At 39.1% G+C, this 15,861-nt stretch overlaps 1 protein-coding gene across 1 annotated transcript in view; it reads right to left on the bottom strand.

The window, feature by feature from the left end:
* Positions 1-15,861, bottom strand: part of LOC114144470 (netrin-1) — a 72,086-nt gene that overhangs the window by 10,316 nt on the left and 45,909 nt on the right. The window contains exons 4-5 of the mRNA XM_028017340.1: positions 11,836-11,985; positions 6,738-6,791 (exon numbers count right to left, since the gene is read on the bottom strand). Coding sequence (XP_027873141.1) covers positions 6,738-6,791; positions 11,836-11,985 — 204 coding nt within the window. The remainder of the gene's footprint in view (positions 1-6,737; positions 6,792-11,835; positions 11,986-15,861) is intronic.

Here is a 15,861-nt window from a genome sequence, read left to right as displayed (position 1 = left end):
GAGCAAATCTTTACTACTCTTTATAGGCCATTACAATGAGGTTGCCTGGGGAACGCCATGACAGGAAGAAATGCCCGAGTAGAGAAGTGGGAGGAGGGAGAATGAATGGTGGAAGACAGGCAGGCAGCAAAACAAGATGAATGTAATTTGGCAGAGGGGGGAAGAAAAAGAAGAGAGTAAAAATGAGCAGAGCTGCTGGTTGTGTTACAGTGTGGTTGGGCTCAGAGCTGGTGCCGGTCGTAGCAGAGAAAGTAAAACCCAACAGAGGAGTCTATAAAAGCTGGAGCTGATTACCATGTAAATGATGGAAGAGGGGGCTGTGGAAGGGCAGCTTTGTTTTCTCATAACCCCCCCTAGATGCCATCATGATACTTCCCTTTGATAGCCTTTCGTTCCCCATTAGTGTACCCCTGAGACACAGCTCCGGGGCCCGCTGAGAGCACCCCGAGATGCCTGTTTAGGACCAGGCAGTCCCCTACTGCGAAGACAAATGTCCCCTTTGTGCATGCGTTACAAGCAGCAGAAGGGGAAGCGGTCTTGTAATGCTGAGCTAAAATGTGCTCTGCGTGTTCTAAGTAGATGTAGTTACTACAGCGCTTTGTTTTCTGGCCTTTCAGTGCACTAAGAAGTTGGTAAGTGAGAGGTGGACCTTTGCCCCCTCTATCAAAGTACCCCGCAGCCCTTTAAACTAATCGTTTTCATTCAAGCTGCTTCCAGGCCCAATACAGTTCGTCTTGGAGCCAAAACTTTACAGCGGCGAAGAAAAAGTCGCAGTACCGTCAACAGCCAGTAGTAGGTTGAATGAACTGCAAGGCCGTTTATTTTAGATGTTGAACATGAAAAACTTGGCCCCCTGCAGCTTGTTGAGGTGAAAGCATCTAGTCGTTCAAAGACTGTTCTCCTGTAAATCAAGACGAAACATTAGGAGTGGGGAAATTTCTATTGAAAAGAGACAAGTTAGCTCACCTATCGAAATAAGCATATTGAGGTATTTTCTAAGTGTAACAAAAGGTACTTTAACCTCCTTAGTCAATCCAGACTGACTGTCTCTAATTTCAGTGTGTAGGGAATGTTTTGCCACCATTGAGCCCAGAAATGATGGACTTGAGGCCTAAATAAGTTGCAGACTGATGGAAATAAAACTAAACACAAAGTCTGTTTAAATTCAAAGAGTTCAATAAAAGTTGATTTTGAATAATTATGTCACACATAGTGAGAAATAGACCGTTTTTAAATGTTTATTAAATGTCAATACAGTTAGAATGATATAAGAAGTTGCATTATCTTGTTTTCTGTCATTTTGACTGACAGCGTCAGCAAAAATTCTGCCATAATCTGTTTTTATACATCAGTTCTCGAAATGATAATTATGACACGAACTATTCAGTTGAATTTCATTATCATTTGGTGTAATTAATATGAACAGAGAACGTCACATTTTAAGCAGATGAACACATCTAATGTTTCTCTGCAGTGATAAATAACACACTGGCTGTCACAACAATAGCTGCATATGAAGAATGAAATTAAATGATGGCACAAATTATGCACGCTTCACCTGCTGTGGTCTGAACACAGAACCTCAACTTCCTCCTGGTCCACATCTGGAGGAGAAATCTACACTAGCGCTTAGATCGGGCATAAAAAAATCCGACCCGTGTGGGTTTTAGAGAGTGTGTTAAGGGTGTGGTTATGTGTTCATTTCTTGCCACATAAAACATTTATTTTTGGTCTGATCTGATAAGACACTTTTTGTCCACATGTTGGGTACTGGGAATGAACCACACACAGCTGGAGTTTATTTACTAATTAAGTGACTTTTGAAGATAATTAATTGCACTGGATTTTAATGGGGGCAATAAAAATGCTTGCCACACTTTCCAAATTTCTATTTGTTCACAATTTTAATCTTCTGTATGTGTCCTTTCATAGTTATGTGCTACTAAGAGGTGTAAGGTTTGAGTCTGGATGTGGGTCGGCCTGCAAAACCTGTCAAAAAAAAGTTGAGTCGTTCCTCTCCTGTCAAAACATTCGGGTCACAATCAGAGCTGCTCTGACATGTTTGCTGCAGATGATCAAATGCAACGCAACGTCCAAGTTTCTAAGCTACAAAACTCTTACAACACGCATCAAATGGCTCCACATGCAAAGTGTGACAAACGCTATACAGAGTTATAAGAACGGGAGCGGTAGAACAAGGAGGTGTAAATGATGGCTCCCAGGAGGAGGGCTCTCTCTCATTTAACCAGACTGATTGAGAAACAAACTGCAGCAAATAAAGCACGTAATTAGATTAGAGAGCTGCTGTTCTGCTCAGCTCCTCCTCACTGGGCTGCTCACATTCAAGTTGCGAGCCTGGATACTGTCTTGGAAGGAGACACACAGAAAGAGAAAGGAGAAGAGGAAAAAAAATGACGCTCCCCTCTCCAACCTCTTTTCTCACTGTATTAGTAACAATAGTTTCTCTTTAACAGGAAACCAGCAGAGAGGAACCTGCTGTAACATGAAAATGTTATCGCCCAAATACGAAAAAAGAAAGGATATAACCACTTTAGTTTCGATTAGTGCCATTTTAAATCACACTATCTAATAGTTTATCAGTCTTATGTACTTCAGCATTAATTAAACAATCTAATTATTAGTCAGACATAAGAAAATCGGATGAGAAAATTTAACTATGTCTGTCATTTTAATGTTTTACGCACCTGAAGTAATCAAAGCTTCTATATCCCAAATTTGTCTGCTAGCCGGAAAAATAATTTGTCTCTTCAGAGTCTTAGTCTGAGTCTCTGTAAAAAAAACAAAGATGTTTTGTTGCAAAACTAAATGTCCTGCAGGTGACACAGTGCCTAACCTGGAAGGGGGAATAATGCCCCCGATCTTTTTGACTGTATGTATCCAGATGGAGATCTTATGGGATAAAGCAACATAGGATACTGTGTTCCTGCAGATAGCTGTGAAGTGAATGGTAATGATATGTATCATTAAATGTGTTTGTCTTTTCAGGTCATTAAGCTAATTCATAACACAATAATTTGATCAATTATTGGATAAAAGTTATCAAAGTACTGAGTACTGGTATAAGATTCATGACCGAAGTGCCGCGGAGTCTGAGGGAGCCAAAAAGGGTATGCGAAGAAAGACTCATGTCCAAAAAATCCGAGGAGGGGTCCGCTACAGATTCTGATCACTTCCAGCCTCAGACGTGACACACACACACTGGACATGAACACCATCATCCTCATCAGTCCAATTCTCCATCTCCTCATCATCATTAGTTACTCCAACATCCTGACAGGCCCGCGCGGCCACAGCTCAGGTCACCAGTGGTTAATCTCCTCCACATTTCGTTGCCATGCAGACGTCTCTGTAGTGACCCGTGGGAGTGGCGATTCACACCATCCGTGACCCACCAGCACAATGTGTGTTTTGTCTGGGCCACACCATCGGCGCTATTCTCCACGCATTCCAGCCCTCCGTGTGGTCGAGGTGTGGGGGTGGAGGGCCTCCTGCAGGAGACAAATTAATATCCACTCCATCTTCCCTCCTGTCCTTCCATCCCAGCAGACCCCCGCTCCCCTACTTCACGTAAGCCGCAACGAGACACCTGCCTCACAGCTGTTGGCGTCACGCTCATATTTTCCATCGTTTCCTATGTCTCGAACGCCACGGTCGGGCCGCAGATCTTCTGTCATTTGTTCCACGACTCCACTCTGCTTTAGACTTCACATCCGTGCACCTCATCTTTTACTCAGCTGTCACGAATCTTCCTATGGTTTTACTCCCTGCTTGGTCCTTTCATCTCTTTTGGCCAAAACATCTTATCATTGCATAAACAGTAAATCAGCACTTAAATTCACCTCTGGACTTCATTTAGTTAAATTTTCTATAAGTCTAGCATGCATCTGAAAATAAAGTACATCTTTCTCAGTCATTTTACTTAAAAAAGGAGGTTAAAAGTCCTTACAAACATTCTCAAACACACACACACACACACACGTGCACCCCCACACGCCACATCTGTAAGCAATCACCAACTAGGTGATATCACAGCCACTGGAATACCAGAGGTACTTTTGTTGTTCGACCCTCTCTATAGGCTCTGTGGGTGATGTTTGCATCCTCTACACGTCAAACCTGGGTGGGCCAAAGGGCCCCCTGGCTTTGCAAGGTCTCCATCAGGTGCTACAGCTAACAGTCTGTGTGACTTCAGTCATTGCGATGAAGAAAGCACAGCTGAAGAAAAGCATCCCTACTGCATGATGCTGCTGTATTTTACCATAGAGATGATGGGATGTCAGCCAAAAAGTCCAGTCTTGGTCTGACGAGTCCTGAGAACCTTCTTCTGAATGTTTGCTATTATTTCTACTGCAAAAAGGACTTCTTGTGACTTCCTTCTTGCCACTCTTCCATAAAGGCCCGATTTGTGCAGTGCTGACCAGTATGTCTCCTCCTACCTTCCATCATTCATAGATCATGAGATCTTAGTCTGATAATTTCTTCCTATTTTATAAAATAGTCACGTTAAGTCACTTTAAATCCAAATAAGTTGCTACGTTTGCAGATATTTAAACTTGAAAATAGCTGCAAACAGATGCACAATTATACAACTGTACATCTTTGAAAAGCAGAAGTGGAGCATCCTGCATAACCAAAAAGAATGCAGGGAGTGGTTTCTGAACAAAACACTTGCATGTTCCAGCTGCCATTGTACATCGGTAAAACCAGCTGACCAAACATGCTGGAGATTGTTTGGGGTTGCTAGGTGACAAGCTGGGCTATGCGCCTGAGTTGTTGTGTGAGGGGCAGTACCTGTTGATTTGTGATGTCATTTGGAAGGTTTTTGAAACAGATAATTTTCTAAACATTAACTTAGAAAATTATCTAAGAATGGATAATTGGCTGAGTCGTTTTATTAAGTGCTGATTTTAGAAGCAATAGAGACTCAGATAAAAACTGTGCAAAATGTGAATTTTGCATAATAGGTCCCCTTTAGAACTTTCTATAACATTATCCCTAACCTGTCAGCTATGATGCTGTTTAAATAATGTTGATCCCTTTTCTCTAATTATTGGACTTCTGAAGCCAGGTGGTTCAGAAATTATATCAGAGTAAAACAAGTTTAATGTACTGTATGCTGCAGTCAACAGATTTTATTGTGAAACGTTCTCATTTTTCTTCCCTTTCTCAATTATTTTGTTGGTCTACGGTATAAAATCCTAATGAAGCAGACTGAATTTTATGGCTGCAAATTTACAAAATGTAAATTTGAAATGAGTTCTAGGCATATGAATACTTTGCAAAGTACAGTAAATGCAATATTCTACCTTCACTTATTTTAGGTGAATACCAAATCCCAGAGATTTTCCAATTCCTGAGGAGTGAGCCCAGAGAAAGCCCCCATATATTCCAGCGCCCCACCACCCACAGTGTTATCTGAAGACAAAGCGTGAAACAGAGGGAGACGAAGGAGGTGGAAAACGCTGAAAAGAGAGCTGAAGTTGGGGGGTTGAGAGAGCAGCGATATCCTGAGAGTGCACTTGAGGCCTCTGCGGGGAACAGCTGCTGGAGCCTCTCGTGCACGCTCACACGTGCACAAACAACCTCTGGTAGCTTCACAAAAGAAGGTAGAGGAACACAGTATCAGTCAAATTTTTTTCAGCTGTTACTTAAATTAAAAGAGAAAATATTCTGAGGTTATTTTTACCCTGTTTAGCTGCAAAAACTTCACCAGTTTTAGGAATATTCTAATGTTTGACTAGTAACTGCTGAACAAGATACAGTATATGAAGACAGTGAAGGAAATGTATTCTATAATTATCAGTTCTTAAATTCAACCAAGTAATAAGTTCATTCCAGAACTACAGAATCCTATGTTATTTTCTTATCACCATTATTGATTATGGATTAGTTCATTAGGTTTTTCTGTTGTCTGTTTTAGAATTGATAGCGTTCATGACGGCAGTATGTTGAAGATGTTAGCAACGACTGTGCCACTGATTGGTTTTATGGCTGAGATATTTTTTCTCCTACTGAGCAAAAACATTCAAAATATAAGTTTGTTTTTTTTCATTGTGAGATTATGCTGTTGAAATAAAAGATGATTTTACTTTAAGGTGTTTTACACATCTTTACTCAGAGTTTTGTGTAACTCAAGTCCTGGGCTGTTCTGGTTGTGCTAATATGCAGTCAGAAAATCATCTGCAGCGTGAATGAAATAAAAGCTGTTTGGATTCCTTCTCGTTGCATTGCAAGATCAAAAGTCCCTCCATCTATTTCTCACTACCCTGGAGAAGGAAGCCTGGAAAAGCACTGAAGTTCGGAGCAATAAAGTATCAATCAGTCAAACGAAGTGAAAAATCCCAGTCCCATGCAGGGGGAAAAAACACCCCACTGTGCCGCAGTTAGACTGATTAATTGTGAAAGTGTGAGAGATTAAAGGAGGCACATCCCATGGTTGCTGCTAATGGCTTTAATATTCATGAACCCTTCTAGTAATGAGGGAAGAGGCAAGTGGGATCCAATTTATCCTACAGTCACTTTTTACTGGAATCAAGAGAGGAAGTGAAAGAGGTGAAAAATTCCATTTGCATTCACTTGCATTTCCACCAAATTCTGTGCATATTTTACTGCACAGCTGGTGTGTAAACACGCATACACACCCCCACATGCATGCACACGCCCTCATGTATGCACTCACACTTAAAAATAAATGTCCAACGCTCAGCTGTACTCACCTGATGGCTCAACTGTGATGCTGGACGGAGTCGTGGGAGGTGAAACTGGAATCTCTACTCAGAGAAAACGAGAGAAAATAATTGACTTATTCATTTATAGAAAGCACATGTCATGGATTTTTTTTCTTTATGTGAAGATTGTTAATCTCTAGAATAGTTCAAATATGTACTAAAACAGTGAGGTGCTAAAGCAGATTTCCTTTTTCAACAGACAAGTTTTTGATGGTCACGCAAATTTTCTATGATCTAAATTTACAAAACCACTGCAATAGACAGCTAGGTAAAGTCTTTATTATTATTATTATTATTATTATTATTATTATTATTATTATTATTGTGAAACTGGTTGTGTGAAAGATTAAATCCTTATAATATTGAAATTAACAATTTTAAAGAACACGTAATTTGCAATTTTCTTGACATCAAACATTGTATTTTTATTGTAAATTTATTCACATAGTAATGGGTTATACAGTTAAGTAATATTTAGTTTCTTTTTATTTTTATGGCATAACACGACACTATGAAGATGATGTCTCATTTTGCTACAGTTTTTAAATGTCTATTACTTGGAAAAAAGTTTGAAAATCAGAGGTTTCAGTCGCTGCTTCAAAATTACAGTAAATATATGTCGTTTACTGAATAATAATGTTATACATCTATAGTTGCAGTACAAATAACCGCAGCTTTTCTATATAAAAGGAAAAACAGATCAAGTTATGTATTTTTGTATAAAGAACGAGATCCCATTTCTCGTTCTTTATGCAAAACGTTTTATAAAGAACGATTTAACGTTTTAACATTCCACAATGTTAAAACCTGGAACGTTTTAACTTAAGGTTTTCCTGCTGTGAGAATCTCATGTCCAACCCAACGAGTTGAAACATTAGGAAGAGATGTTCTTTACGAACATTGGGAGGGACCAAGTGTCATGTTATCAGTGATGGTTTTTCTGGGTCGTTCCACCATGACTGTAACCGGTGATTCATTGCCATTGTTCAGCCTCATATTTAACTTCAATTTAATAAAACGAAATCCATCAAACATCTACTTGAGTGTAACACATTGACACAGATGGATCTAGTTTTTGCTTAGTCTCTCAAGAGTTAGTCTTAAACTGACCACTGGATAAACGTGGCTACTGTTTAAATGATCAATTTAATCAATTTACTCTCTAAGCTTTGGTCCAGAGGTAAAGACAGGTCAACAGAGCTGCTAGCCATTTGTATGTCAGGAAAATTTGCTACACTCAGTCACTTTGTCATGAACTGTCTATTTAAGCGTTGGTACACCGTTTACACACAGGGAAATCATGCATAGGTAAGAGATCTCTTACTAAAAGAAACAAGATGGCTAAAGAAGGCATATTAAAGACACATGCAAAGGAAAAGGATGGACACACTGCGGGGAAAAGGTGTGTAACTGTGAAGGTTTTGGATCTCAAGTAGGTGCTGGTATGTGATTCTCACAGAATGATGACCTCGAGTAAAAATACTCACTGTTTGAAGATCTTAAATCAAATGTAAAACGTGGTTTAACTGCTTTTATCTAAAGCACATCAACTTTTATTTCAAACACGTGTTTAGCCTCATTAATTCGAATGCTGCTAAACACATTGAAACAGTTAGATTATTTTTTATCTAAGCAATGATTTTGCTGTTTTTTATCTTTCATTTTTAAAGTACATAGTATTTAAAATAAGATACATTCTTACCATTTTGCTCTTTATAAAATAACATAGCGTATAACAAGCTTATATTAGGCAGTTAGTTGAGCTATCTGCTCCAGGAGCCATCCTGAACTTTTAACTGAAACCTTTCGAAGCTTTAAAAGACAACTTCCCTTAGTAGGACTGATGGATGGTGTTGTTTTAGTTTCCAAATTTGTCTATTTTGGAAGAGAAAACGTGTAGTCGGTTTCTTTCATCCAAGTGACTTTATATCGCTTCACATTAAGAAGCGATGTAAAGATTTTTACATTGAAAGAACTGGAAGATTGACACTCACAATTTTAACAGTTTTGAAATAGAAACTTTATAAAACTGGGATATATTTTGATGTTATACCCTGATTTTATTGAGTATTGATACCCGACTCCAACTTTCAGCATTTCTAAATACGATTGTGTGAAATGATCCCACACATCGTTTGTTCACTCTTATTGACCATTTGATGAAAACAATCGCTGAGGTACTACAAGGACCGGAAGCCCAGAAGTGACACAATCTTCCATCGTTATTCAAACATTGAGCCTATTTTTCTCTTATTGTCTCATGTTGAATTTTTTAAGTGTGCACAATCTGTTTAAAATATAGTTAGTAAAACTTTGCTATAATAATAAAAGTATGCACTCATTTTTAAATCATGTTTAACTCAAATATTAATGCCGGGATTTCTTAATTTAAATGTTTAAGTTGATCCCAATTAAAGGAACTCCAGCACCTTGTCTTTTATATGGGAAGATTACCTGATAAATTGGATTATATCTATTTTTAGATTGAGTTTAAACTTCAGGTTCTTTCTTAGATATTATTGGTGTAATTGAATTTGTATTTATAATATATTCTAATCGTGGCTGCAACAGCCAAAAATAGAATATATTGAAGTTTAAAATTGTGTTTATTACAACCAAACACTAGTCTAGTAAGAATGAAAGACATAATCTCACTGTAATTGTCAATTTTGTTACAAATACTTGATTGTTTGAGTGGGTTTTGAATAAGAATGTATGTACAGCGACAGAAAGCAGTTTCTCTTGTGCCGCCCACAGTCCATAAACAGTTTATTTAGGATTATTTAAGTGATTCTCTGTTGTAAAGTTGCAAGATGTTAACCTCTTACTTGAGTCTTCATTTAGCATAAATTCAGATTAATGAGTCCTAGAGGCTGAAGGAAACAGCTAGTCTGAGTGACATCAAAATCAAAACAGACTTCTACCTTCTTAAAACAACTCTCGTCTCAAAATCGCCACAGAAGTTTATGTGAACACTAACATGTACCCTTTAAACTATTGACACATTTGGATTGGTTGCTTATTTACATAGAAACCAACAATAATTTACACAGTATATGGAAGTAGGAGGACATGAAGTGTCGTGTGTGAAACACCGAGAACGCTAAAAGTAAACCGTGTCTGGTCAGATTAACTGTCTGATAAAAATATAAGGCAATTTAAAATGAATACAACAGCTGTAACATTTTTGGTTTTTACTCCACTTTATGTTTTGAAAGCCTCAGTTTGACTAATGCTTGGCATGTTTTCATTCTCAGTGTCACACAGGAAGATTACAAGCTGCCCCCATTTCATTTCAAATTAAAAAATAATTTTGTAACTCACATTATCCAAGATTCTTTACAGAGTTTTTGAAAAAGCTGATGATTGTGGACAGGAAGGATCTCCATAGTGGAGATCTGATCTGAAGAAGCCTCCAACCGAAGACACTCTGTTTTTGTTTGGAAGTCCCATGAAGAACAACCTCAAGGTTGTCTGTAAGTTTCTTGGCATTATTTAAATAATCATCTCATCTAATCGCCAGTGGTTCCACAGTCGTCCCCAGAATAGAATCAGCGTTCTTTATCAGGTTGTTGAGCATTTTAAGTCCCTTTCTCTAATGCTGTTATCCCAAAAGGTGATGGCAGAAGAGAAGACGCTCAACAACAGATTTATAGAAGATATGAAGCATCTTGTTGCGAACAGTGAAGGCCCTAACTGAAGCAAAGTCTTTTCTTTTTCTTCTTGCAGATGGTTTTATTGTTGTGTTTCCAGTTCATTCTGTTGTTCAGGGGAACACCAAAGTATTTATACTCCTCCACTACCTCCAATACTTTTCCCGTGATGGAAATGGGGTTTGACCTAACCCTGTTTATTTTGAAATCTACAGTCATCTTCTTTTTGTTCACATTCAAGATAAGATAAGATGATTGTTCCCACCTCATAACACAAAGAGGTTCGCCAGAACTCTGTGCTCAGTTTATTGGCCATTTCTAGTATACCTGAAGACTGGAGAGTCACCTGAGTATTTCTGCAGATGACAGAAGTCTGACTTGTGTTGGCAGTCTGAAGGACACTGAGTGAAAATAAATGGTCAGAGAACAGTTCCCTGTGGTGCTCCTGTACTACTGATCAACTAGTTAGCCACACAATCCTCATTCACCTTTGGTTTCTGTATAAAAAACTAACCAAATTTAGTAAATAATGGACTCTAAGCTAACTCAATACCTCAAACAAATGAATAGCTTGTATTTAATTTAATAACTCAAGAGCGCTAGCTCGTTGAGTTAGTCACTTAGCTTCTGATTATCACATTGTATTGAACTTTATTAAGTGACTGCCAACAAACTACCATCAGGCAGGTTCAAAACCATATACTTTCTCTCAGATCATAAAGATTTGTGGAGGAAGACAAAAAATCTGTAAAAGAAAAAAATGCTACAGAAATGTTTGTTTTCCTTACGGTTTTGTGAAATTACAGCCTAATTCATTAGCCAGAACCAAAAAACTCAGAAAGAATGACTACTACCAGTGCACACCCCCAAAGAAAAAAAACTATCTAATTGAAACATTTTAAAAAGTCAGAAAATGCAAATTTAAGGTGTAACTAGAGGAAATGTAAGGCCTACAATGCAAAATCTGGTTATATTCATATAATTGTCATAATGTCAACATAATGTGTTATGTTGACATTTGTCACTTTAAGGATTTATTTCGAATCAATTAAGATGGGTGGAGACAAAAGAATGCAAAATAAGACTCATTTGTACTAACTCTAAATGATTTTTTAAGATGAAATTTTCTAAAGGTTTTTACTTTTATGGCATAAAAGTAAAACTGACATAATCCAGTGGATACTGTAATGGCACTGAAACACTGAAGGTTCATCAACAGCATCCAGAAAAACCTTATATATTGTTTTTGAGGTCAGAGTTATTTTATGACGGTAGATGCCTGCTTTGGTTAAGCTAGCTACTAGCGTCAACTAGCATGAAACTGCAACATGAGTATTATGTGTGGATGGTAAAATAATAACTGCTTAAAGCATTTTAAGAGCTGGAGTTAGGCAAATTTGTGTCCTAACTTGATGTAGACTGCTTCCACGTACTTATGCAGGGGGCAATGGGCGAGCGGCTCTGCTGGTAGCCTTTAGCACAGCGGTTGCACGTGATACCAGTCACGCCATCTTTACAGGGACATTGTCCTGTGGTTTGGTTACAGGTTTTGCCAGCAGCGCCCACGGGATGGCAATCACATGCTGTGAGGAAACAGAGGAAGAAAGAGAGGAACAGTAAGTGGTCTCACACACATACACACACCCCCACGCACGCCCCCACACACACAGGCACGCGCACATGAGGAAGTGGGGGGAACTAACAACAACTATGCAAAGAGAGTGCAGGTGGGTACACAGCATCGGTGCGGTGGCGGCAACAGGGTGGTGAGAGACATAGTGGAGACGTTCACACACAGGCACATCCAACACAACCAGTGTTACTACAAGACTAAATGAGAATCCAATTCTTAAAGTTTTACAGACGTCTTTGAGGTGTTTGTTGCAACAGCACCTCATCAGAATTGCATTAAGGCAAAAACATGTTGGTGTGTGACTGGTGTGTGTTGGGTGACGAGAAAAACTTGTGCATGTTTACCAAAATGATCAAATAATGGGGTATAATTCTGATAGCCTGTTTCTGATCAATGTCAGGCTTTGAACGAGAGCCCAAGACATCCTTCACTCTTCCTCCAGAAACTGGTTGGTGGGTGTGGGTGCGGTGAGTTGGTGGGTGTATCTGACACATATGCTCCAGGAATGTATTCATGTCTAAATTCCTCAGCCTAATCCAACCCTCTTTATTCATTTCACAGCCAGGTTTGAAAGGAGTGTGCTACAAAAGTTCTTTCTTTTCTTCTATTCTGGGATATAAATAACTCTTAGTCCTCCTCAAAGTCTGAGTTGACATATTAATGTCTTACCATTTTCCCCCGAAACGCATTCATCACCAAACTTTCACCACTCCATGCCTCACACCATAAGTGTTTTATTTTCTGCTGATTTCCCAGAAATACTGTGATGTTAAAACGTTCAGCCTCATTCACTACATACCCCCCACCCTCTTCCTGCCATAAGATTTTCCTTTACGTTGGGTCACATGTCATTCTGTGTGCTTTCAGGGCTGCAGACGAATTAATGCTGTTTTTTGTATTGTTTCTAATGATCGGACCTTTGTAAAACGTCTTTTGCTTTCTGAGAACCTAACTGTGCAGCTCACATGCAGACTTACAGCTTCAAAAACAATGAGTTCATTCCATTGGACTGACTTCAGTCTTTAATATGTATTAACGTCAAAAGAAATTAATACTGAGTCCTGTCCACATGCTTAAAATTCCAGATCTCTACTGTAGTTGGCCTGGAGTTTATGAGGGGGCTTAATCTGAATCAGAGAAGATAATATTATGCAACTGCTTCTGAATGAATTAAATCATTTTAATAAAAGTTGACATGTCCGAATGCAATGTGCTTTTTAATCTTTGCTTTGACTTAGTGCAGTGATACCGCTGCTATTCAATATGCTGCTTAGGGAAAACAAAACTCACAGGGTGATACATTATGTCTTTATAGTTCTTTGGCACAAGTACAACTAGTGGTACTTAGATTGCCTTTAGCTGTATGTAGAAAAAATGTTGGTGCAAATTGTTTGCAGAGTAAAATGCAAACAAGTTAAATGTGATGTAGGCCTAATGAGCAACATGAGCCAAAAAACATAGATTGTCTGGGCCAATGGATCTTTGCTTTCCAGAAATATCTGAAAGTAGAAGAGGACATTTCTAAGTAGAAACTAAAGTAGATCAGAGCAAACCAGGAAATGGTAATAGTGGCTGAATGTCATTAAACACAACTGTGTGCTCTAGTTATAAGTTTAATTCTTAAGATTAATGTAGTTCTCTTTGATGAGGCTAACTTCGCTTAGCTGAACCAGCTAATGCATGTCTCCACTTTTTGTTTTTGTACTTGGAAACACTGTAGCTCACATAATAACTATTTAAAACTAATTTGAAAAAATATATAATTTTCCTCCCACTTCACATCCATGACCTGCTTTGTGTTTGTTTTTCATAAAAAAATCCAATTAAATACATGGTTTTTGGCTATGTATTTGACACATAAATACATATTTATGTATACATACAAGTTGAGCAGTTAAGGCTGCTCAACTTTTTGATTAAGTTGAGCAGCCTTATAACGCAAAATTAAGGTGTGGTTCAGGTTCCATAATATTTTTTCTATTTTCTGTCTTATGACAAAACACAACTAACTGAAAAACTGGTAACACTTTGTTTTACGGGGTGTCAAATAAAGACTGACATGACACTGTCATAACGTGACATAACATCTGTCATGAAGATGAAGGAGACTTCATGAATGTTTATGACTGTTGTCATGAAATGTCATTTGGTACTTAATGGCACTTTTAAAGCAAATTTGCAATAAAACTTGTATTAAAAGTCCACTCAAAGTGTCAATTTCGCATTATTTGGTAAATAATGACACTTTTAATCCAGAATTGCATTAAAACTTGTATTAAAAGGGCGTGCCGTGGTGGCGTAGTGGTTAGCGCGACCCATATTTGGAGGCCTTGAGTCCTCGACGCGGCTGTTGCGGGTCCGACTCCCGGACCCGACGATATTTGCCGCATGTCTTCCCCACTCTCCTTCCCCGTTTCCTGTCAGCCTACTTTCGTAAAAAGGGACACTAGAGCCCACAAAAAGACCCCCTGGAGGGGTAAAAAAAACAAACTTGTATTAAAAGTCAATTAAAATGGTCAACTTTGCATTATATGTGTCATTATTTACCGTCAAATAAAGTGTTACCAAAAAACAAAAGTGGATTGTAATTACTTTTTAAAAATGTATAGGTTTCCTTCATGATCAAATGAATGCTATGACACAACTTTGCTTTACGTTTGTGGAAGTGGTCTGTGTCCCAGCAGGCTTCCGACTATCTATAAAACTCTCTCTTTTTTTTTTTTTTATCTCTATTGCCTGTTTCCTGAGCTTCAGCTCCTGTTGCTGCTCTTATCAGTCCTTGGTGTGTGTGTGCTGATCGCCCCTCTTATCGCACTCATTCGAGTCCTCCCACAGACTGTGTGCCTACTACTACCTACATCAGACCAATCTGTCACCGCTTTCATTGAGCGCGGCTGGGCGAACCGAGCAAACACACACATGCACTCCCGGGGAGCTCGCTAAGCAGCGTTTAGACCAGCGCGGCACGTCCTCAGGCCAGTAAATCCAGGGGAGCATGTCGGGAGGGGAGGCTTTGAGGATAGAGGGAGTTTGCGGTGGGTTATGTTTTTAGGAGCATGTGATTGGAACCATAAAGCCCAGCATCGAGCCTGCTTGTAAATCAAGAAGCACATGGCTTGCAGGTGGAAAGCTCTCCCTCTCCTCTTCTTTCGTCACCTTTGGTCTGCCTCACTGAACAACTCTCCTCTCTGTCCTGTCAGAAGCTCTCCGACTGGATGACACAGCTGCTGTGTCAATGACTGGCTCACTCCAGGGGTGTGAGTGAGAGTATGAAGTGTGTGTCCACTTCAGGGGCTAAGTGGCTGATTCATGGCTACCACTCCAGATGGCTCGGAGAGATATGGGAACCAGAGAGGAAAGGTTCCCTCTCTGTCTTATAAGGGACAAGGCAACGACAAAAAGCTAATGCAGAGGTTATATCTTACTGTAACTACGAAACGAGTCTCTTCCTGCCAGGAGTTGCACATAAAAAAAGGGGGTATAGAGATCTTTCCAAAAGTGGGCAATGTGTGATTTCACAATATGCCCATCATTCACCATAAAGTTGATGTTTGAAGTCTGAACTGCATTCCCGTTTTGGTTTGAGCTCAGTGTGCCAGTAAGAGGAATTTGTTGGACCTGGAATGCAGCCAGTCGAGCCAAGTCTGTATTAGATTATAATTAGATTTCAGCTCCTCCCTGAAGTGTCTGTAAAGAGCAAAAAAGAAAGAAAAAAAATTGCATCGACTTCAAGGACGGCTCACTTTCTATCTGCAACAACTTCAGTATTTTATTGATGGCAGTAAATGGCCACAAGACTGATTTCGTTTGGCCACTGAGAGTGATG

This window comes from Xiphophorus couchianus, chromosome 5 (assembly GCF_001444195.1).
Source record: "Xiphophorus couchianus chromosome 5, X_couchianus-1.0, whole genome shotgun sequence".
Classification (NCBI taxonomy): domain Eukaryota; kingdom Metazoa; phylum Chordata; class Actinopteri; order Cyprinodontiformes; family Poeciliidae; genus Xiphophorus; species Xiphophorus couchianus.
The sequence above is the reverse complement of the archived record's forward strand: the minus strand, read 5'-3'. Positions and strand labels throughout refer to the sequence as shown.